The 24,663-nt window shown below is 42.8% G+C and overlaps 1 protein-coding gene across 1 annotated transcript in view; it reads right to left on the minus strand.

Annotated features, from left to right (window-relative positions):
• LOC106596840 (dual specificity mitogen-activated protein kinase kinase 5) overlaps positions 1-24,663 on the minus strand; it is a 176,332-nt gene that overhangs the window by 65,600 nt on the left and 86,069 nt on the right. Inside the window, exons 14-17 of the mRNA XM_045707997.2 lie at positions 15,379-15,452; positions 12,548-12,598; positions 12,223-12,294; positions 7,957-7,986 (exon numbers count right to left, since the gene is read on the minus strand). Of these exons, the coding sequence (XP_045563953.1) occupies positions 7,957-7,986; positions 12,223-12,294; positions 12,548-12,598; positions 15,379-15,452 (227 nt within the window). The remainder of the gene's footprint in view (positions 1-7,956; positions 7,987-12,222; positions 12,295-12,547; positions 12,599-15,378; positions 15,453-24,663) is intronic.

A 24,663-nucleotide genomic window follows, 5' to 3' on the forward strand; every position in this document is an offset into this window, starting at 1 on the left:
CTAGATGATAACAAGAGACCCAAGGTCTTCTGCTTTGAGCTAGATGATACCAAGAGACCCAAGGACTTCTGCTTTGAGCTAGATGATACCAAGAGACCCAAGGTCTTCTGCTTTGAGCTAGATGATACCAAGAGACCCAAGGTCTTCTGCTTTGAGCTAGATGATACCAAGAGACCCAAGGTCTTCTGCTTTGAGCTAGATGATACCAAGAGACCCAAGGTCTTCTGCTTTGAGCTAGATGATACCAAGAGACCCAAGGTCTTCTGCTTTGAGCTAGATGATACCAAGAGACCCAAGGTCTTCTGCTTTGAGCTAGATGATACCAAGAGACCCAAGGTCTTCTGCTTTGAGCTAGATGATACCAAGAGACCCAAGGTCTTCTGCTTTGAGCTAGATGATACCAAGAGACCCAAGGTCTTCTGCTTTGAGCTAGATGATAACAAGAGACCCAAGGTCTTCTGCTTTGAGCTAGATGATACCAAGAGACCCAAGGTCTTCTGCTTTGAGCTAGATGATACCAAGAGACCCAAGGTCTTCTGCTTTGAGCTAGATGATACCAAGAGACCCAAGGTCTTCTGCTTTGAGCTAGATGATACCAAGAGACCCAAGGTCTTCTGCTTTGAGCTAGATGATACCAAGAGACCCAAGGTCTTCTGCTTTGAGCTAGATGATACCAAGAGACCCAAGGTCTTCTGCTTTGAGCTAGATGATACCAAGAGACCCAAGGTCTTCTGCTTTGAGCTAGATGATACCAAGAGACCCAAGGTCTTCTGCTTTGAGCTAGATGATACCAAGAGACCCAAGGTCTTCTGCTTTGAGCTAGATGATACCAAGAGACCCAAGGTCTTCTGCTTTGAGCTAGATGATAACAAGAGACCCAAGGTCTTCTGCTTTGAGCTAGATGATACCAAGAGACCCAAGGTCTTCTGCTTTGAGCTAGATGATACCAAGAGACCCAAGGTCTTCTGCTTTGAGCTAGATGATAACAAGAGACCCAAGGTCTTCTGCTTTGAGCTAGATGATAACAAGAGACCCAAGGTCTTCTGCTTTGAGCTAGATGATACCAAGAGACCCAAGGTCTTCTGCTTTGAGCTAGATGATACCAAGAGACCCAAGGTTTTCTGCTTTGAGCTAGATGATACCAAGAGACCCAAGGTCTTCTGCTTTGAGCTAGATGATAACAAGAGACCCAAGGTCTTCTGCTTTGAGCTAGATGATACCAAGAGACCCAAGGTCTTCTGCTTTGAGCTAGATGATACCAAGAGACCCAAGGTCTTCTGCTTTGAGCTAGATGATAACAAGAGACCCAAGGTCTTCTGCTTTGAGCTAGATGATACCAAGAGACCCAAGGTCTTCTGCTTTGAGCTAGATGATAACAAGAGACCCAAGGTCTTCTGCTTTGAGCTAGATGATAACAAGAGACCCAAGGTCTTCTGCTTTGAGCTAGATGATACCAAGAGACCCAAGGTCTTCTGCTTTGAGCTAGATGATAACAAGAGACCCAAGGTCTTCTGCTTTGAGCTAGATGATAACAAGAGACCCAAGGTCTTCTGCTTTGAGCTAGATGATACCAAGAGACCCAAGGTCTTCTGCTTTGAGCTAGATGATACCAAGAGACCCAAGGTCTTCTGCTTTGAGCTAGATGATACCAAGAGACCCAAGGTCTTCTGCTTTGAGCTAGATGATACCAAGAGACCCAAGGTCTTCTGCTTTGAGCTAGATGATAACAAGAGACCCAAGGTCTTCTGCTTTGAGCTAAATGATAACAAGAGACCCAAGGTCTTCTGCTTTGAGCTAGATGATACCAAGAGACCCAAGGTCTTCTGCTTTGAGCTAGATGATAACAAGAGACCCAAGGTCTTCTGCTTTGAGCTAGATGATACCAAGAGACCCAAGGTCTTCTGCTTTGAGCTAGATGATACCAAGAGACCCAAGGTCTTCTGCTTTGAGCTAGATGATACCAAGAGACCCAAGGTCTTCTGCTTTGAGCTAGATGATAACAAGAGACCCAAGGTCTTCTGCTTTGAGCTAGATGATACCAAGAGACCCAAGGTCTTCTGCTTTGAGCTAGATGATACCAAGAGACCCAAGGTCTTCTGCTTTGAGCTAGATGATACCAAGAGACCCAAGGTCTTCTGCTTTGAGCTAGATGATACCAAGAGACCCAAGGTCTTCTGCTTTGAGCTAGATGATACCAAGAGACCCAAGGTCTTCTGCTTTGAGCTAGATGGCCCATTATGTTTAGTCAATTAGTTGCTTGTTTCGTAGGCTCTTTTGATAATGATTTAAAACTCTTATTGATTCATTCTCTCAATGAAATGACAGCTTTGCACTGGTGGTAAATATCAAGAGGCTCCTTCATGGCCTCTACACATATTTTTCCTGATTCAGACAGGTTATGGGCGACTACAGAAAACAAATTCATTCAGAAATAATTACTAAACAAAATTGCAAGCTGCTCAGGGGTTGAAATTGGATTGTTGAAGGCAAACTTATTTGAGTTGTACTTTGTCAAGAGTTTGTTATTTTCCTACAAGGTAATTGGATCTGGCGTCAACAACGTGAGCCGTAACAATGCCGTCCCATCTTTCCATTTAACAGTCATTGAACGATATAACTTGATGATCTAATTTACACATCACAACATACTATATATTTGTCCTGGGGGTAATCAGTGCTTCATATGATGATTACGGTCTAACAATACATGAACCTTTCAATGAGTCCCTTGTTGTTTCTGATACAGAGTTGGTTTGAAAATGACCACTGTGGACAACAAACTGGAGAAGATTGAATCCTGCAGAGGAAAACAACAGTGTTCTGTGTTTCACATTCAGGTTAAAACAACTCGAATCATGAATAATAACCCCAAATAAGAGTAGAGGCAAAAATATGGACTTTTCAAGTCTTGGTTTCAAAATGGTCTCTCAATCTGACACTCAAGGTCAACCCAATGAAACTCCCTCGTTTCATCACAATCATCAATCAAAACAGAATAGACCGACATGGTTATAAGCAATGGTATTCCTACTCAGTCATCATGTAGAAGCTGTTCTCACAGTCTACAGAAAGGGAGACAATGGTATTCCTACTCAGTCATCATGTAGAAGCTGTTCTCACAGTCAGAGCTGCAGCACAGTCTACAGACAGGGAGACAGTACTGTATTGAAACACTCAATACTTCCATTGGTCTCCTATTTCTATAGATGTTAACAGCTGTGTTGATCTGAAGGCAGATGTTCCAGGGTTGAGGGGAGCAATAGCTAGAGCATCAAAAAGTACAAAACGTTCACAGACGGGTGAATGCAGCCTCTGCATAAAGCATTCAACATTTTTGGAAAGTGTGATACTTCATCATATGAAAGTCCCCGTGTCACAATGCAATATGGGGATAGTGTCAAAAGAGTCTACATTACTCAATACTTGGGAGTGCAATCGCTGATCTGTTAAATCCCTCTACAGTTTGTTTGACATTTTTATGTGATCCCTTCATAACAACACCATCAAACATATTTGAACTACTTCCTGTTCTTGTTCTTCTTCTGTGGAACAATTTAAAATGGAGATGAGGAAAAGCAAAAAGAGCCCAAATCAATCAGGGGGGCGCTGCCCCGGCGGCTGTATACACATCACTTCCCGTCTGCTGTCTTCAAAGACTTTCAGAGCCGTGAGAAAACTCCATTAACTCCTCACAACGAATGCAAATGGATCACAGCATGGGGTGAGGAGGAATTAAAGAGGCCGTCTCTAATCAATGACAAACACAGGATGAAAACGCTGTGGAGTGTTCTGTTATCGCCACCTCCGCCCGTACTGTTAACCCATACTCCAGGCAACTCATATACACACACACACACACACACACACACACACACACACACACACACACACACACACACACACACACACACACACACACACACACACACACACACACACACACACACACACACACACACACACACACACACACACACACCTCAAAATGGAAAGGGTGAGTACAGAGGCCCCTTACAGCGTTACAACAGCTCTTAACAAAAACACCCCTCTGCCCTTCAAATCCACCCACATCCCACCCAAAACACTGACCCCATTCTCCCAAAACCACCTATCCTGAGCAAATCTCAGGTGCTTACAATTTATTCCATTCTCTCTATTTGTGTTGCTGCCACAGTCGGGTGGACTGTGGAGGGTGATAGCACAGGGGGCTTCTGCGCAGACAGCTGACAGCCTGGGCCCGAGGACGTTGGCCGGCTGCGCCTGGTGAAATGAAGCTACCCGTTCTACCAGGGATCTGCTACAGCCTGCAGGTGAACTGTCTGTAACGCCATATGGAGCAGGGAAAATGAACAGAGAGATGAGGAGAGCACTGGCAGATCTCCCTGGTGCACACACTGTCTCTTGGTGTAGCTTTAAATTCCATATGTAGGGAAGATAGAAGGGGAGAGAGAGAGAGAGGATGGGAAAGCGAGAGCGGGGGAAAACAGTGAAAGATGGGGGGAGAGAGAGGGGGGAAACAGTGAGAGAGAGAGCAAGAGAGAGCGAGAGCGGGGGAAACAGTAGAAGAGGGGGAGAGAGAGGATGGGAAAGCGATAGCGGGGGAAACAGTGAGAGAGAAAGAGAGAGAGAGGGGGAAACAGTGAGAGAGAGGGGGATTAATGAGAGAGACAGAGAGAGAGAGGGGGGAAACAGAGAGAGAGGGGGGAAACAGTAAGAGAGGGGGGAAACAGTGAGAGAGAGAAAGAGAGAGAGAGGGGGAAACAGTGAGAGAGAAAGAGAGAGAGAGAGAGGGGGAAACAGTGAGAGAGGAGGGGAAACAAGGAGCGAGAGAGAGAGGTGGAAACAGTAAAAGAGGGAGAGAGAGGATGGGAAAGCGAGAGCGGGGGAAAACAGTGAAAGATGGGGGGAGAGAGAGGGGGGAAACAGTGAGAGAGAGAGCAAGAGAGAGCGAGAGCGGGGGAAACAGTAGAAGAGGGGGAGAGAGAGGATGGGAAAGCGATAGCGGGGGAAACAGTGAGAGAGAAAGAGAGAGAGAGGGGGAAACAGTGAGAGAGAGGGGGATTAATGAGAGAGACAGAGAGAGAGAGGGGGGAAACAGAGAGAGAGGGGGGAAACAGTAAGAGAGGGGGGAAACAGTGAGAGAGAGAAAGAGAGAGAGAGGGGGAAACAGTGAGAGAGAAAGAGAGAGAGAGAGAGGGGGAAACAGTGAGAGAGGAGGGGAAACAAGGAGCGAGAGAGAGAGGTGGAAACAGTAAAAGAGGGAGAGAGAGGATGGGAAAGCGAGAGCGGGGGAAACAGTGAGTGAGAGAGGGGGAAACAGTGAAAGAGGGGGAGAGAGAGGAAGAAGAAATAAATTAATGGGGTGTGAAAACATTCAACGCTCCACCACAACGCCTATGGCTCCATTTGTAAAGAACAAGAAATAAGTTTGTCTTTTTTCTTCCTCTGGTTATTTAGGCTAATTTATGAATCAGATTCTGGCAGAAGTATACTGGCAGACAGACTGCTATAGATTGGATTGAATATATTGGAGATATTAAAGTGTTACCAGAGGTCTCATGCCTATTAAAAAGAGACATGAAGATGCTGAGAATGACGCTCCCTTCCATACAAAATGGTGGATATGTAAATACCAGAGAAGAACAGACAAGCCCACATCTCTCCGCTTCTTATTCAAAAACCGTGTGTGTGTGTGTGTGTGTGTGTGTGTGTGTGTGTGTGTGTGTGTGAGTGACTGTGAGGCATTCATTATTGTATGTAATCATACAGTGTCTATTAACATGATAATGGCCATGTTAATAGACACTGCTGAAGATAAGAGTGGCAGCACTCTGAAATGAGACATGCCCGAGGCCACACACACAATACCCATGGAGACCTCATGTACGTCATCACAGCAGGATGAACACAGGGGGCACAAACACACGTTTGACTGGTCGCCTCAAAACAAGTTTAGTATTTCCCATGTCTCCAGGATGAGTATTAACAAAACTGATTCACTATGCAGCTTAATCACTGTGTAGCGGGCTTAAATCCTCTTAATTATTCTCTTCAAGACATCCATTTATTACAAACCCCCTACAGAAACACATCTAGGGATAACTATCACAACGGCCCTAATTCACAGGTCTTACTCTGCGTACTAAACATCATAAACAATGCCACAGACCCGAGACAATTCCTCTTCTGGACACGCAGCTACGGTATCTTATAGCTACGGAATAGATTCACAACCATGATACACTTGGCATCATATCCCAGTTTCAGTCAGTCAGTGGTATGGTCTCCCTCCAGTCTTATTTGGGTGTTCCAGGCCATCCACAGGCCGACGGTCATGGTAGCCGTGAGTAATGTTCATTAGATTGGTTCGCAGCGTGCCTGTTGGGTTAATTAGCGTTGGGAAACAAAGCGGTCACCAGCGCAGAGCTTGGACTAATGGTACTAGGGCTCTGCTCTAGCCCACTGGGCTCCTTTAAAATCAGCCTCCACGGAGTTTACATTTCACAGCTTGGAAACTGTGTACCTTATGAGTCACATATTAAAGGGACAGTCCATCGACATTTGACTTTAAAAATAATAATATCTTGTTCTTGAGCACAAGAAATGTAACAGGAAGTTGTGTTGACGATTAAAAGGTCCCAGCGTATTGCCTTAGCAGTGAGTGATGCATTGGGACATCGAGACATGGACCTGAAAAGTGCATCGTAGAACCTAATGTCCCTTTTTTTAAAAAGCCAATATGCAGTTGCTTCATCCATTTTTGGACTTCTAAATGAATGAAATGTACTGATTGATTGTTGGAGAATATAACCTATAAATGTCTCATGAGCTTAGTTCCACTGTCGTACCCCATCTGAACCCAACATAAGCTTGTTTTGCTCCAATGTTTGGAAATAAACACTATAAAACCTCACAACATCATTAAAACTATCATTTTGATAGGTCAGTCCTTAAATTCATAGACAGAGTTATGGATGTAACAGCGGTTAGATTTATCTAGCCCCAATTCCTCAGAAACAGGTGAAGGGAGAACGCTTTCTTATTGTTCCAACTGCTGATTGATGCATTTAGCAGATGCTCTTATCCAGAGAGACTCACATTAGTGAGTGCATACATTTTCATACTTTTGTTGTTGTACTGGTCCCCCGTGGGAATGGAACCCACAACCCTGTCGTTATAAGCACCATGCTCTGCCAACTGAGAAACACGGGACCCTTTATGTAGAAAGGACACATGTATTATTTGTAGGTATTTGGGACAATAATTGAGGTACCTGACTCCAGCCCATTTATTTCACAAAACAATGTTCTTTAAGACCTACATTTCATTATTTTATGGTTGTTTGGAGGTTTATAGAAAGTTCTACATACTCAGTAGCCATTTTGTCTTGTCATTCCATTTTCCTCTCAGAAGAATGAATAATGGAAAGTAAGTCGGAGTAGTTGAAGCACACAATGGATAAAGTAGATGTCACAAAGCCAGGTGACCTTTCAGAAAGGTCACTCTTGATCAAGTGAGAAGACCTTTTTGTCCAGTGACACATCATAAACAACACTCAAAGAATCAACTCAATAACCACCATTATAGCCACCATCCACATGGCTTTCCAAGATGGCCGCCGTGCAGCCAGTCACGCGAGGTAACCAAGTTCAGCATGCTCAGAGGAGGATTATGGTACTAAGCCCTCATTAGGGCCTAATTAAAGAGCTGATGGGATTCAGCAGACCTCTTCTGTGGCTCAGCAATTACATTTGAAGATGAGCAGGATTGTAGGAGTAGGGTCAACATGGAGAATGGATAAGAGAGTCGCTGCCGGACCACCAGTGACATCACACACAGAATTAAGGGAGTGAGAAAGACCCTATGACCATATGTTGTCATGACACCTTACTGTGTGGCTTCTACATAGCCAAACATGATAGCATGTGTATGGAATGTAGTGAGGAAGGGACTCACCTGTGGATAGGGGAAAGCGCCCAGTGCCAACTGTAGAAAGAGAAAAACACGACAATAAGGGTGACGACAAAGACATCCTGCTAAAATAATAAACTGGCCTACCGGGACTATCAACACTTCAGTTACAGGGGCCTCCCGACTGGCGCTGTGGTCTAAGGCTCTGCATCACAGGGCTAGCTGTGCCACTAGATATTCTGGGTTTGAGTCCAGGCTCTGTCGCAGCCGGCCGAGACCGGGAGACCCATGGGGTGCCGCACAATTGGCCCTGCATCGTCCGGGTTAGGGGAGGGTTTGGCGGGCAGGGATGTCCTTGTCCCATCGTGCACTAGCGACTCCTGTGGCGGGCCGGGCGCAGTGCACGCTGACACGGTCACCAGGTGTACGGTGTTTCCTCCGACACATTGGTGCGGCTGGCTTCCGGGTTAAGTGGGTATTGTGTCAAGAAGCAGTGCAGCTTGGTTGGGTTGTGTGTTTCGGAAGACGCACGGCTCTCGACCTTCGCCTCTCCCGAGTCCGTATGGGAGTTGCAGCGATGAGACAAGATTAACTACCAATTGGATACCACGAAATATACACACACATATAAAAATACAAATACATATATATACACATACATATAAAAATACAAATACATATATATACACATACATATAAAAATACAAATACATATATATACACACACATATACACATACATATAAAAATACAAATACATATATATACACATACATATAAAAATACAAATACATATATATACACACACATATACACATACATATAAAAATACAAATACATATATATACACATACATATAAAAATACAAATACATATATATACACATACATATAAAAATACAAATACATATATATACACATACATATAAAAATACAAATACATATATATACACACACATATAAAAATACAAATACATATATATACACATACATATAAAAATACAAATACATATATATACACATACATATAAAAATACAAATACATATATATACACACACATATACACATACATATAAAAATACAAATACATATATATACACACACATATACACATACATATAAAAATACAAATACATATATATACACATACATATAAAAATACAAATACATATATATACACATACATATAAAAATACAAATACATATATATACACACACATATACACATACATATAAAAATACAAATACATATATATACACATACATATAAAAATACAAATACATATATATACACATACATATAAAAATACAAATACATATATATACACATACATATAAAAATACAAATACATATATATACACATACATATAAAAATACAAATACATATATATACACATACATATAAAAATACAAATACATATATATACACACACATATAAAAATACAAATACATATATATACACATACATATAAAAATACAAATACATATATATACACATACATATAAAAATACAAATACATATATATACACACACATATACACATACATATAAAAATACAAATACATATATATACACACACATATACACATACATATAAAAATACAAATACATATATATACACATACATATAAAAATACAAATACATATATATACACATACATATAAAAATACAAATACATATATATACACACACATATACACATACATATAAAAATACAAATACATATATATACACATACATATAAAAATACAAATACATATATATACACATACATATAAAAATACAAATACATATATATACACATACATATAAAAATACAAATACATATATATACACACACATATAAAAATACAAATACATATATATACACACACATATAAAAATACAAATACATATATATACACATACATATAAAAATACAAATACATATATATACACACACATATACACATACATATACATATATATACACACACATATACACATACATATAAAAATACAAATACATATATATACACATACATATAAAAATACAAATACATATATATACACATACAAAAATGCCCAAAATAAATAAAAATGGAATATATATAAAAAGTGACTATTGGAAGAGTATTAGAAAGGGGAGGAAGTTGAATAAACAGGTCTACAGGGACTATCAGGAATATGAAGTGCCTATGAGTTTAAATGTGGTTGAAGCACACAAGATCAGGGCTGACTGGACTTCTTTAGGACTGTGGTGGAAATGCATGTTAATAGGAGTTCACAGGTGGTCTAATCTCCTCACGGAGGGAGACTAGCTGAAGCGTGTTCCAGATTAGAGAGGCCAGTCTTTGAGAGGGGCTCAATGCGCCCCCGTCGAATAACCCCCTTCCTCAAAGAACCTCTGCTATTAGTTAATAACACCCCTGCAACCACAACCACAACCCCCCCCCCCCGCCGAGAACAGAGAGATAAGCAGAGAGATTGGAAAGATGGAGGGATAGATTCATGTGATGTATGACTACACCGGAAAATATCCAACCTGCTCGTGACATTTGGCAATTCACTTTGCGTTGCGCCTGGTGTCTTTAATCTTGGTTTTATCTCTGATGATGTTGGCGCCATCACGTTATTACGACGATGTCAATACACGGGAAAACCCATGCTGGCCTTGACCGTGGACCGACTGCTGGCGACGGCAGATTCATCCAAATTAAGAGGAGAGTTTAAAAGCCGTTTCATTTAGACTAATGCACACTTACCTGTATGGTTCTCTCTCTCTCGCTAACGATTCACAAAGAGGAAAGGGCTTTGATCCTGTGGCGAGAAAACTCTATCTTGATCAAACTGAGATTGTGTCAATAATTCAGACAGACTTTTATTTTCCGCAGCCCCATCCGTTACGGTTACAATGGTGATAATATTCAACGGTATTGACAAACAGTGTAGAGGCCAGAGAGGGTAAAGCGTTTGTCAGAGCTGTGGAAATAGGAGTCCTTGACAGGAATAGATTGACAATCAATAGGTGTCAATGGGGACGACAGGGCCTGGCCAAATGTAGCACTGAAATAAAAACGTTATTCTAAAATGGAGCCCCTTGAGACACAGAGACACACACACACACACACACACACACACACACACACACACACACACACACACACACACACACACACACACACACACACCTGCACACTGCAATCACACACACACACACACCTGCACACTGCAATCACACACCTGCACACTGCAATCACACACACACACACACACCTGCACACTGCAATCACACACACACACACACACACACCTGCACACTGCAATCACACACACACACACACACACACACACACACACACACACACACACACACACACACACACACCTGCAATCACACACCAGCACACACACACACACACACACACACACACACACACACACACACACACACACACACACACACACACACACACACACACACCTGCACACTGCAATCACACACACACACACACACCTGCACACTGCAATCACACACACACACACCTGCACACTGCAATCAAACACACACCTGCACACTGCAATCACACACACACCTGCACACTGCAATCACACACACACCTGCACACTGCAATCACACACACACACACACACCTGCACACTGCAATCACACACACACACACCTGCACACTGCAATCACACACACACACACACACCTGCACACTGCAATCACACACACACACACACCTGCACACTGCAATCACACACACCTGCACACTGCAATCACACACACACACGCACACTGCAATCACACACACACACACACACCTGCACACTGCAATCACACACACACCTGCACACTGCAATCACACACACACACCTGCACACTGAAATCACACACACACCTGCACACTGCAATCACACACACACCTGCACACTGCAATCACACACACACCTGCACACTGCAATCACACACACACACACCTGCACACTGCAATCACACACAAACCTGCACACTGCAATCACACACACACCTGCACACTGCAATCACACACACACACACACCTGCACACTGCAATCACACACACACCTGCACACTGCAATCACACACACACACACACACACACCTGCACACTGCAATCACACACACACCTGCACACTGCAATCACACACACACCTGCAGACTGCAATCACACACACACCTGCAGACTGCAATCCACACACACACACACACACACACACACACACACACACACACACACACACACACACACACACACACACACACACACACACACACACACACACACACCTGCACTCTGCACTCACCTCCATGAAGGAGATGCCCACGCTCCAGACGTCTGAATGGATGCCATACTGCTCCCCAGATATCCTCTCCGGCTGCAGGGTACAAACAAGGGGGTCAGATGAGGTATGCTGTGGTTGACTTGAGATGTAGGAAACTTTATTGTGCTATGCTATACTGTGTTCAACTGAGCCATTTGTGGTTACTGCATCATCAGATGTGTCCTGTCAATGTTTCTCCTAGAACATTTTCAAGGCTGGCACAAAGGCCCCCAAAAACAACATCCAGAGCCTCTTTCACCAAGATGTCCAATTACCACCAACATGTATTCATATTAGGTCTACTTACTGCCATGTAGGCGTTAGTTCCCACATACGTCTTGGCGATGGAATTCACCAACTGCAAACAAAACAGGTTAGATTGATAAACTGTAGATGGGTGAATGGGTTTCTTTCTTTCCCTCAGTAACAACTGACTGAGCAAAATACTTGTGCATTACTTTGGTCTTCCGGTCGATTTGTCCAACTGTTTCACATGAGAACAGACTGTACCATACTCTTAAAGGTCATTCAGTTCTGTCCAACTGTTTCACATGAGAACAGACTGTACCATACTCTTAAAGGTCATTCAGTTCTGTCCAACATGAGAACAGACTGTACCATACTCTTAAAGGTCATTCAGTTCTGTCCAAATTATGGCAAACCAGCAAATTGATTTGTTTATGGGAAAAGTACACTTCACATTACACTGTATATAAATGGCATCATTCCATTACAATACAATACATGCTATTATATTACTGTATAACCAAAATGACCATAGTTATGGCTATAACTGAAACAAGGTGGCTATTTGTGAAACAAGATGACTATAACTGAAACAAGATCACTACAGCTGAAACAAGGTGGCTATAACTGAAACAAGGTGGCTATAACTGAAACAAGTTGGCTATAACTGAAACAAGTTGGCTATAACTGAAACAAGATGACCATAGTGATGGCTATAACTGAAACAAGATGGCTATAACTGAAACAAGATGACTATAGTGATGGCTATAACTGAAACAATATGGCTATAACTGAAACAAGATGGCTATAACTGAAACAAGATGGCTATAACTGAAACAAGTTGGCTATAACTGAAACAAGTTGGCTATAACTGAAACAAGATGACCATAGTGATGGCTATAACTGAAACAAGATGGCTATAACTGAAACAAGATGACTATAGTGATGGCTATAACTGAAACAATATGGCTATAACTGAAACAAGATGGCTATAACTGAAACAAGATGGCTATAACTGAAACAAGATGGCTATAACTGAAACAAGATGACTATAGTGATGGCTATAACTGAAACAATATGGCTATAACTGAAACAAGATGGCTATAACTGAAACAATATGGCTATAACTGAAACAAGATGGCTATAACTGAAACAAGATGGCTATAACTGAAACAAGTTGGCTATAACTGAAACAAGATGACTATAGTGATGGCTATAACTGAAACAATATGGCTATAACTGAAACAAGATGGCTATAACTGAAACAAGATGGCTATAACTGAAACAAGATGACTATAGTGATGGCTATAACTGAAACAATATGGCTATAACTGAAACAAGATGGCTATAACTGAAACAAGATGGCTATAACTGAAACAAGATGACTATAGTGATGGCTATAACTGAAACAATATGGCTATAACTGAAACAAGTTGGCTATAACTGAAACAAGTTGGCTATAACTGAAACAAGATGGCTATAACTGAAACAAGATGGCTATAACTGAAACAAGATGGCCATAGAGATGGCTATAACTGAAACAAGATGGCTATAACTGAAACAAGATGGCCATAGAGATGGCTATAACTGAAACAAGATGGCTATAACTGAAACAAGATGGCTATAACTGAAACAAGATGGCTATAACTGAAACAAGATGGCCATAGAGATGGCTATAACTAAAACAAGATGGCTATAACTGAAACAAGATGGCCATAGAGATGGCTATAACTAAAACAAGATGGCTATAACTGAAACAAGATGGCCATAGAGATGGCTATAACTAAAACAAGATGGCTATAACTGAAACAAGATGGCCATAGAGATGGCTATAACTGAAACAAAAGAGTCGACATGGCAGAGACTGTTTGTCCTACATTAAGTACCGCTCCCATCCCCATCTCCTTTCCCTCCCAGACTTACATACCCAAATCTATTGAAACGTCAGTGTTACTGTGGTCTGTTCCCACCCCTCTCACAGGGGACTAGGATGAGGACGTGGGGACGTCGGAGTGTGTGTGTGAGCACAATGGGACATGCCATGGATGACAGGGCTGTGATAATGAGTGAATGATTGTGTTCCCTGATGGCTCCTGTGTTTGGAGGGGAGGTCCTGCTCAGGGAAGGCAGAGACACTGACCTTCCTACAGGGCAGTGTGTGTGTTGAGGTAAAGCTAGCATTCAGAAGCCTGTGCAGGTGTCAATGCTGCTTCACATCTCCAAGGAGAGAGGGATGAAAATTAATTAAAATTGGGGTGTGGGGGTGACAGGGTGAGAGAGAGTAGGGGGGAGTTATTCCCGAGGGTCTTTGGGGGAGTTGGAAGGGCTGTCCCAGGGTGACGTAATGACATGACACACAGACACACACACACCTCAGCTATTGTCTTTTCAGCCACGCTCTTGCCACGTCCATCAAAGGCATATCAATGAAGCTTTGGCGTTTTGTGTGTGTACGTGTGTGTGAGTAGTAATTATAACAACTGCATGTTTTGGAGTGCCTGTGGAACAATGGTAGTGAGGAAGTTAATGTGAGAGGCTGTCCCTCAAGGTGCTTCCACTGTCGTGAGGACACAATGAATAGGTCCAGATTGACAGGTCGACTACACACACACACACACACACACACAGAGAGAGAGAGACACACACACACAGAGAGAGAGACACACACACAGAGAGAGCACACAGAGAGAGAGAGAGAGAGACACACACAGAGAGAGAGAGAGAGAGAGAGAGAGACATACACACACACACACACCACCACCACACACACACACACACACACACACCACACACACACACACACACACACACACACACACACACACACACACACTACACACACACACACACACACACACACACACACACACACACACACACGGGGGACTGTACCTGCGTGCTGACTCCAAAGTCACAGAGCTTCACTTGACCTCTAGTGTTGACCAGCATGTTGGAAGGCTTGACGTCTACAGAAACAAGTACATACAGTAACAGCTGCTACCTCCGCCAATCAGACTGTACTCATGATATATCTTCATTTCACCAGTTTCTCCCAGCAAGAAAATTATCCTGCAGAAACAGGAAATGATTATCCTGCAGCAACAGGAAATGATTATCCTGCAGCAACAGGAAATTATTATCCTGCAGCAACAGGAAATGATTATTATTATTGAATTATTCTTTTTGTGATACATTTTTTTTGGGGGGGAGGGCAAATCAAGTCTGACTTTCACATCACTGACCTCTGTGTAGAATCTACTACCTTCTACATCACTGACCTCTGTAGAATCTACTACCTTCCACCTCACTGACCTCTGTGTAGAATCTACTACCTTCCATATCACTGACCTCTGTAGAATCTACTACCTTCCACATCACTGACCTCTGTGTAGACTCTACTCCCTTCCACATCACTGACCTTTGTAGAATCTACTACCTTCCACATCACTGACCTCTGTGTAGAATCTACTACCTTCCACATCACTGACCTCTGTGTAGAATCTACTACCTTCCACATCACTGACCTCTGTGTAGAATCTACTACCTTCCACATCACTGACCTCTGTGTAGAAACTACTACCTTCCACATCACTGACCTCTGTAGAAACTACTACCTTCCACATCACTGACCTCTGTAGAACCTACTACCTTCAACATCACTGACCTTTGTAGAATCTACTACCTTCTACATCACTGACCTCTGTGTAGAATCTACTACCTTCTACATCACTGACCTCTGTGTAGAATCTACTACCTTCTACATCACTGACCTCTGTAGAATCTACTACCTTCCACATCACTGACCTCTGTAGAATCTACATCACTGACCTCTGTATAGAATCGACTACGTTCCACATCACTGACCTCTGTGTAGAATCTACTACCTTCTACATCACTGACCTCTGTGTAGAATCTACTACCTTCCACATCACTGACCTCTGTGTAGAATCGACTACCTTCCACATGACTGACCTCTGTGTAGAATCTACTACCTTCCACATCACTGACCTCTGTGTAGAATCTACTACCTTCTACATCAATGACCTCTGTAGAATCTACTACCTTCCACATAACTGACCTCTGTAGAATCTACTACCTTCCACATCACTGACCTCTGTAGAATCTACTACCTTCTACATCACTGAACTCTGTAGAATCTACTACCTTCTACATCACTGACCTCTGTAGAATCTACTACCTTCCACATCACTGACCTCTGTGTAGAATCTACTACCTTCTACATCACTGACCTCTGTGTAGAATCTACTACCTTCCACATCACTGACCTCCGTAGAATCTACTACCTTCCACCTCACTGACCTCTGTAGAAACTACTACCTTCCACATCACTGACCTCTGTAGAAACTACTACCTTCTACATCACTGACCTCTGTAGAATCTACTACCTTCCACATCACTGACCTCTGTAGAAACTACTACCTTCTACATCACTGACCTCTGTAGAATCTACTACCTTCCACCTCACCGACCTCTGTGTAGAATCTACTACCTTCCACATCACTGACCTCTGTAGAATCTACTACCTTCCACATCACTGACCTCTGCAGAAACTACTACCTTCTACATCACTGACCTCTGTAGAATCTACTACCTTCCACCTCACTGACCTCTGTGTAGAATCTACTACCTTCCACATCACTGACCTCTGTAGAATCTACTCCCTTCCACATCACTGACCTCTGTAGAATCTACTACCTTCCACATCACTGACCTCTGTGTAGAATCTACTACCTTCCACATCACTGACCTCTGTGTAGAATCTACTACCTTCCACATCACTGACCTCTGTGTAGAATCTACTACCTTCCACATCACTGACCTCTGTGTAGAAACTACTACCTTCCACATCACTGACCTCTGTAGAAACTACTACCTTCCACATCACTGACCTCTGTAGAAACTACTAACTTCAACATCACTGACCTTTGTAGAATCTACTACCTTCTACATCACTGACCTCTGTGTAGAATCTACTACCTTCTACATCACTGACCTCTGTGTAGAATCTACTACCTTCTACATCACTGACCTCTGTAGAATCTACTACCTTCCACATCACTGACCTCTGTAGAATCTACATCACTGACCTCTGTATAGAATCGACTACCTTCCACATCACTGACCTCGGTGTAGAATCTACTACCTTCCACATCACTGACCTCTGTGTAGAATCGACTACCTTCCACATCACTGACCTCTGTGTAGAATCTACTACCTTCCACATCACTGACCTCTGTGTAGAATCTACTACCTTCTACATCACTGACCTCTGTAGAACCTACTACCTTCCACATCACTGACCTCTGTAGAATCTACTACCTTCCACATCACTGACCTCTGTAGAATCTACTACCTTCTACATCACTGACCTCTGTAGAATCTACTACCTTCTACATCACTGACCTCTGTAGAATCTACTACCTTCTACATCACTGACCTCTGTAGAATCTACTACCTTCCACATCACTGACCTCTGTAGAAACTACTACCTTCTACATCACTGACCTCTGTAGAATCTACTACCTTCCACCTCACTGACCTCTGTGTAGAATCTACTACCTTCCACATCACTGACCTCTGTAGAATCTACTCCCTTCCACATCACTGACCTCTGTAGAATCTACTACCTTCCACATCACTGACCTCTGTAGAATCTACTACCTTCCACATCACTGACCTCTGTGTAGAATCTACTACCTTCCACATCACTGACCTCTGTAGAAGCTACTACCTTCCACATCACTGACCTCTGTAGAAACTACATCACTGACCTCTGTAGAATCTACTACCTTCCACATCACTGACCTCTGTAGAATCTACTACCTTCCACATCACTGAACTCTGTAGAATCTACTACCTTCCACATCACTGACCTCTGTAGAATCTACTACCTTCCACCTCACTGACCTCTGTAGAATCTACTACCTTCCACATCACTGACCTCTGTGTAGAATCTACTACCTTCCACATCACTGACCTCTGTGTAGAATCTACTACCTTCCACATCACTGACCTCTGTGTAGAATCTACTACCTTCCACATCACTGACCTCTGTGTAGAATCTACTACCTTCCACATCACTGACCTCTGTGTAGAATCTACTACCTTCCACATCACTGACCTCTGTGTAGAATCCACTATCTTCCACATCACTGACCTCTGTAGAATCTACTATCTTCCACATCACTGACCTCTGTAGAATCTACTACCTTCCACATCACTGACCTCTGTATAGAATCTACTACCTTCTACATCACTGACCTCTGTGTAGAATCTACTACCTTCCACATCACTGACCTCTGTGAAGAATCTACTACCTTCCACATCACTGACCTCTGTGAAGAATCTACTACCTTCCACATCACTGACCTCTGTGTAGAATCTACTACCTTCCACATCACTGACCTCTGTGTAGAATCTACTACCTTCCACATCACTGACCTCTGTGTAGAATCTACTACCTTCCACATCACTGACCTCTGTGTAGAAACTACTACCTTCTACATCACTGACCTCTGTAGAATCTACTACCTTCCACATCACTGACCTCTGTAGAATCTACTACCTTCCACATCACTGACCTCTGTGTAGAATCTACTACCTTCCACATCACTGACCTCTGTGTAGAATCCACTATCTTCCACATCACTGACCTCTGTAGAATCTACTACCTTCCACATCACTGACCTCTGTATAGAATCTACTACCTTCTACATCACTGACCTCTGTGTAGAATCTACTACCTTCCACATCACTGACCTCTGTGAAGAATCTACTAACTTCCACATCACTGACCTCTGTGAAGAATCTACTACCTTCCACATCACTGACCTCTGTGTAGAATCTACTACCTTCCACATCACTGACCTCTGTGTAGAATCTACTACCTTCCACATCACTGACCTCTGTGTAGAAACTACTCCCTTCTACATCACTGACCTCTGTAGAATCTACTACCTTCCACATCACTGACCTCTGTAGAATCTACTACCTTCCACATCACTGAACTCTGTGTAGAATCTACAACCTTCCACATCACTGACCTCTGTGTAGAATCTACTACCTTCCACATCACTGACCTCTGTAGAATCTACTACCTTCCACATCACTGACCTCTGTGTAGAATATACTAACTTCCACATCACTGACCTCTGTAGAATCTACTACCTTCCACATCACTGACCTCTGTAGAATCTACTACCTTCCACCTCACTGACCTCTGTAGAATCTACTACCTTCCACATCACTGACCTCTGTAGAAACTACTACCTTCCACATCACTGACCTCTGTAGAATCTACTACCTTCTACATCACTGACCTCTGTGTAGAATCTACTACCTTCCACATCACTGACCTCTGTGTAGAATCTACTACCTTCCATATCACTGACCTCTGTAGAAACTACTACCTTCTACATCACTGACCTCTGTGTAGAATCTACTACCTTCCACATCACTGACCTCTGTGTAGAATCTACTACCTTCCACATCACTGACCTCTGTGTAGAATCTACTACCTTCTACATCACTGACCTCTGTGTAGAATCTACTACCTTCCACATCACTGACCTCTGTGTAGAATCTACTACCTTCCACATCACTGACCTCTGTAGAATCTACTACCTTCCACATCACTGACCTCTGTGTAGAATCTACTACCTTCCACATCACTGACCTCTGTATAGAATCTACTACCTTCCACATCACTGACCTCTGTGTAGAATCTACTACCTTCCACATCACTGACCTCTGTGTAGAATCTACTACCTTCCACATCACTGACCTCTGTAGAATCTACTACCTTCCACCTCACTGACCTCTGTGTAGAATCTACTACCTTCCACATCACTGACCTCTGTAGAATCTACTCCCTTACACATCACTGACCTCTGTAGAATCTACTACCTTCCACATCACTGACCTCTGTGTAGAATCTACTACCTTCCACATCACTGACCTCTGTGTAGAATCTACTACCTTCCACATCACTGACCTCTGTGTAGAATCTACTACCTTCCACATCAATGACCTCTGTGTAGAAACTACTACCTTCCACATCACTGACCTCTGTAGAAACTACTACCTTCCACATCACTGACCTCTGTAGAAACTACTACCTTCAACATCACTGACCTTTGTAGAATCTACTACCTTCTACATCACTGACCTCTGTGTAGAATCTACTACCTTCTACATCACTGACCTCTGTGTAGAATCTACTACCTTCTACATCACTGACCTCTGTAGAATCTACTACCTTCCACATCACTGACCTCTGTAGAATCTACATCACTGACCTCTGTATAGAATCGACTACCTTCCACATCACTGACCTCTGTGTAGAATCTACTACCTTCCACATCACTGACCTCTGTGTAGAATCGACTACCTTCCACATCACTGACCTCTGTGTAGAATCTACTACCTTCCACATCACTGACCTCTGTGTAGAATCTACTACCTTCTACATCACTGACCTCTGTAGAATCTACTACCTTCCACATCACTGACATCTGTAGAATCTACTACCTTCCACATCACTGACCTCTGTAGAATCTACTACCTTCTACATCACTGACCTCTGTAGAATCTACTACCTTCTACATCACTGACCTCTGTAGAATCTACTACCTTCCACATCACTGACCTCTGTGTAGAATCTACTACCTTCTACATCACTGACCTCTGTAGAATCTACTACCTTCCACATCACTGACCTCTGTAGAAACTACTACCTTCTACATCACTGACCTCTGTAGAATCTACTACCTTCCAACTCACTGACATCTGTGTAGAATCTACCACCTTCCACATCACTGACCTCTGTAGAATCTACTACCTTCCACATCACTGACCTCTGTAGAAACTACTACCTTCTACATCACTGACCTCTGTAGAATCTACTACCTTCCACCTCACTGACCTCTGTGTAGAATCTACTACCTTCCACATCACTGACCTCTGTAGAATCTACTCCCTTCCACATCACTGACCTCTGTAGAATCTACTACCTTCCACATCACTGACCTCTGTAGAATCTACTACCTTCCACATCACTGACCTCTGTAGAATCTACTACCTTCCACATCACTGACCTCTGTAGAATCTACTACCTTCCACATCACTGACCTCTGTAGAATCTACTACCTTCCACATCACTGACCTCTGTAGAATCTACTACCTTCCACATCACTGACCTCTGTAGAATCTACTACCTTCCAACTCACTGACCTCTGTGTAGAATCTACCACCTTCCACATCACTGACCTCTGTAGAATCTACTACCTTCCACATCACTGACCTCTGTAGAAACTACTACCTTCTACATCACTGACCTCTGTAGAATCTACTACCTTCCACCTCACTGACCTCTGTGTAGAATCTACTACCTTCCACATCACTGACCTCTGTAGAATCTACTCCCTTCCACATCACTGACCTCTGTAGAATCTACTACCTTCCACATCACTGACCTCTGTGTAGAATCTACTACCTTCCACATCACTGACCTCTGTAGAATCTACTACCTTCCACATCACTGACCTCTGTAGAATCTACTACCTTCCACATCACTGACCTCTGTAGAATCTACTACCTTCCACATCACTGACCTCTGTAGAAACTACTACCTTCTACATCACTGACCTCTGTAGAATCTACTACCTTCCACATCACTGACCTCTGTAGGATCTACTACCTTCCACATCACTGACCTCTGTAGAAACTACTACCTTCCACATCACTGACCTCTGTAGAATCTACTACCTTCTACATCACTGACCTCTGTGTAGAATCTACTACCTTCCACATCACTGACCTCTGTAGAATCTACTACATCACTGACCTCTGTGTAGAATCTACTACCTTCCACATCACTGACCTCTGTGTAGAATCTACTATCTTCCATATCACTGACCTCTGTAGAAACTACTACCTTCTACATCACTGACCTCTGTGTAGAATCTACTACCTTCCACATCACTGACCTCTGTGTAGAATCTATTACCTTCCATATCACTGACCTCTGTAGAAACTACTACCTTCCACATCACTGACCTCTGTGTAGAATCTACTACCTTCCACATCACTGACCTCTGTATAGAATCTACTACCTTCCACATCACTGACCTCTGTGTAGAATCTACTACCTTCCACATCACTGACCTCTGTGTAGAATCTACTACCTTCCACATCACTGACCTCTGTGTAGAATCCACTATCTTCCACATCACTGACCTCTGTAGAATCGACTACCTTCCACATCACTGACCTCTGTATAGAATCTACTACCTTCTACATCACTGACCTCTGTGTAGAATCTACTACCTTCCACATCACTGACCTCTGTGAAGAATCTACTACCTTCCACATCACTGAACTCTGTGAAGAATCTACTAACTTCCACATCACTGACCTCTGTGAAGAATCTACTACCTTCCACATCACTGACCTCTGTGTAGAATCTACTACCTTCCACATCACTGACCTCTGTGTAGAATCTACTACCTTCCACATCACTGACCTCTGTGTAGAAACTACTACCTTCTACATCACTGACCTCTGTAGAATCTACTACCTTCCACATCACTGACCTCTGTAGAATCTACTACCTTCCACATCACTGACCTCTGTAGAATCTACTACCTTCCACATCACTGAACTCTGTGTAGAATCTACTACCTTCCACATCACTGACCTATGTGTACAATCTACTACCTTCCACATCACTGACCTCTGTAGAATCTACTACCTTCCACATCACTGACCTCTGTGTAGAATATACTAACTTCCACATCACTGACCTCTGTAGAATCTACTACCTTCCACATCACTGACCTCTGTAGAATCTACTACCTTCCACCTCACTGACCTCTGTAGAATCTACTACCTTCCACATCACTGACCTCTGTGTAGAATCTACTACCTTCCACATCACTGACCTCTGTGTAGAATCTACTACCTTCCACATCACTGACCTCTGTGTAGAATCTACTACCTTCCACATCACTGACCTCTGTAGAAACTACTACCTTCCACATCACTGACCTCTGTGTAGAATCTACTACCTTCCACATCACTGACCTCTGTGTAGAATCTACTACCTTCCACATCACTGACCTCTGTGTAGAATCTACTACCTTCTACATCACTGACCTCTGTGTAGAATCTACTACCTTCCACATCACTGACCTCTGTGTAGAATCTACTACCTTCCACATCACTGACCTCTGTAGAATCTACTACCTTCCACATCACTGACCTCTGTGTAGAATCTACTACCTTCCACATCACTGACCTCTGTATAGAATCTACTACCTTCCACATCACTGACCTCTGTGTAGAATCTACTACCTTCCACATCACTGACCTCTGTGTAGAATCTACTACCTTCCACATCACTGACCTCTGTGTAGAATCTACTACCTTCCACATCACTGACCTCTGTGTAGAATCTACTATCTTCCACAACACTGACCTCTGTAGAATCTACTACCTTCCACATCACTGACCTCTGTAGAATCTACTACCTTCCACATCACTGACCTCTGTAGAATCTACTACCTTCCACATCACTGACCTCTGTAGAATCTACTACCTTCCACATCACTGACCTCTGTATAGAATCTACTACCTTCTACATCACTGACCTCTGTGTAGAATCTACTACCTTCCACATCACTGACCTCTGTGAAGAATCTACTACCTTCCACATCACTGACCTCTGTGAAGAATCTACTACCTTCCACATCACTGACCTCTGTAGAAACTACTACCTTCCACATCACTGACCTCTGTAGAAACTACTACCTTCAACATCACTGACCTTTGTATAATCTACTACCTTCTACATCACTGACCTCTGTGTAGAATCTACTACCTTCTACATCACTGACCTCTGTGTAGAATCTACTACCTTCTACATCACTGACCTCTGTAGAATCTACTACCTTCCACATCACTGACCTCTGTAGAATCTACATCACTGACCTCTGTATAGAATCGACTACCTTCCACATCACTGACCTCTGTGTAGAATCTACTACCTTCTACATCACTGACCTCTGTAGAATCTACTACCTTCCACATCACTGACCTCTGTAGAATCTACTACCTTCCACATCACTGACCTCTGTAGAATCTACTACCTTCTACATC

Source organism: Salmo salar, chromosome 26 (assembly GCF_965601325.2).
Source record: "Salmo salar chromosome 26, fSalSal1, whole genome shotgun sequence".
Lineage (NCBI taxonomy): Eukaryota > Metazoa > Chordata > Actinopteri > Salmoniformes > Salmonidae > Salmo > Salmo salar.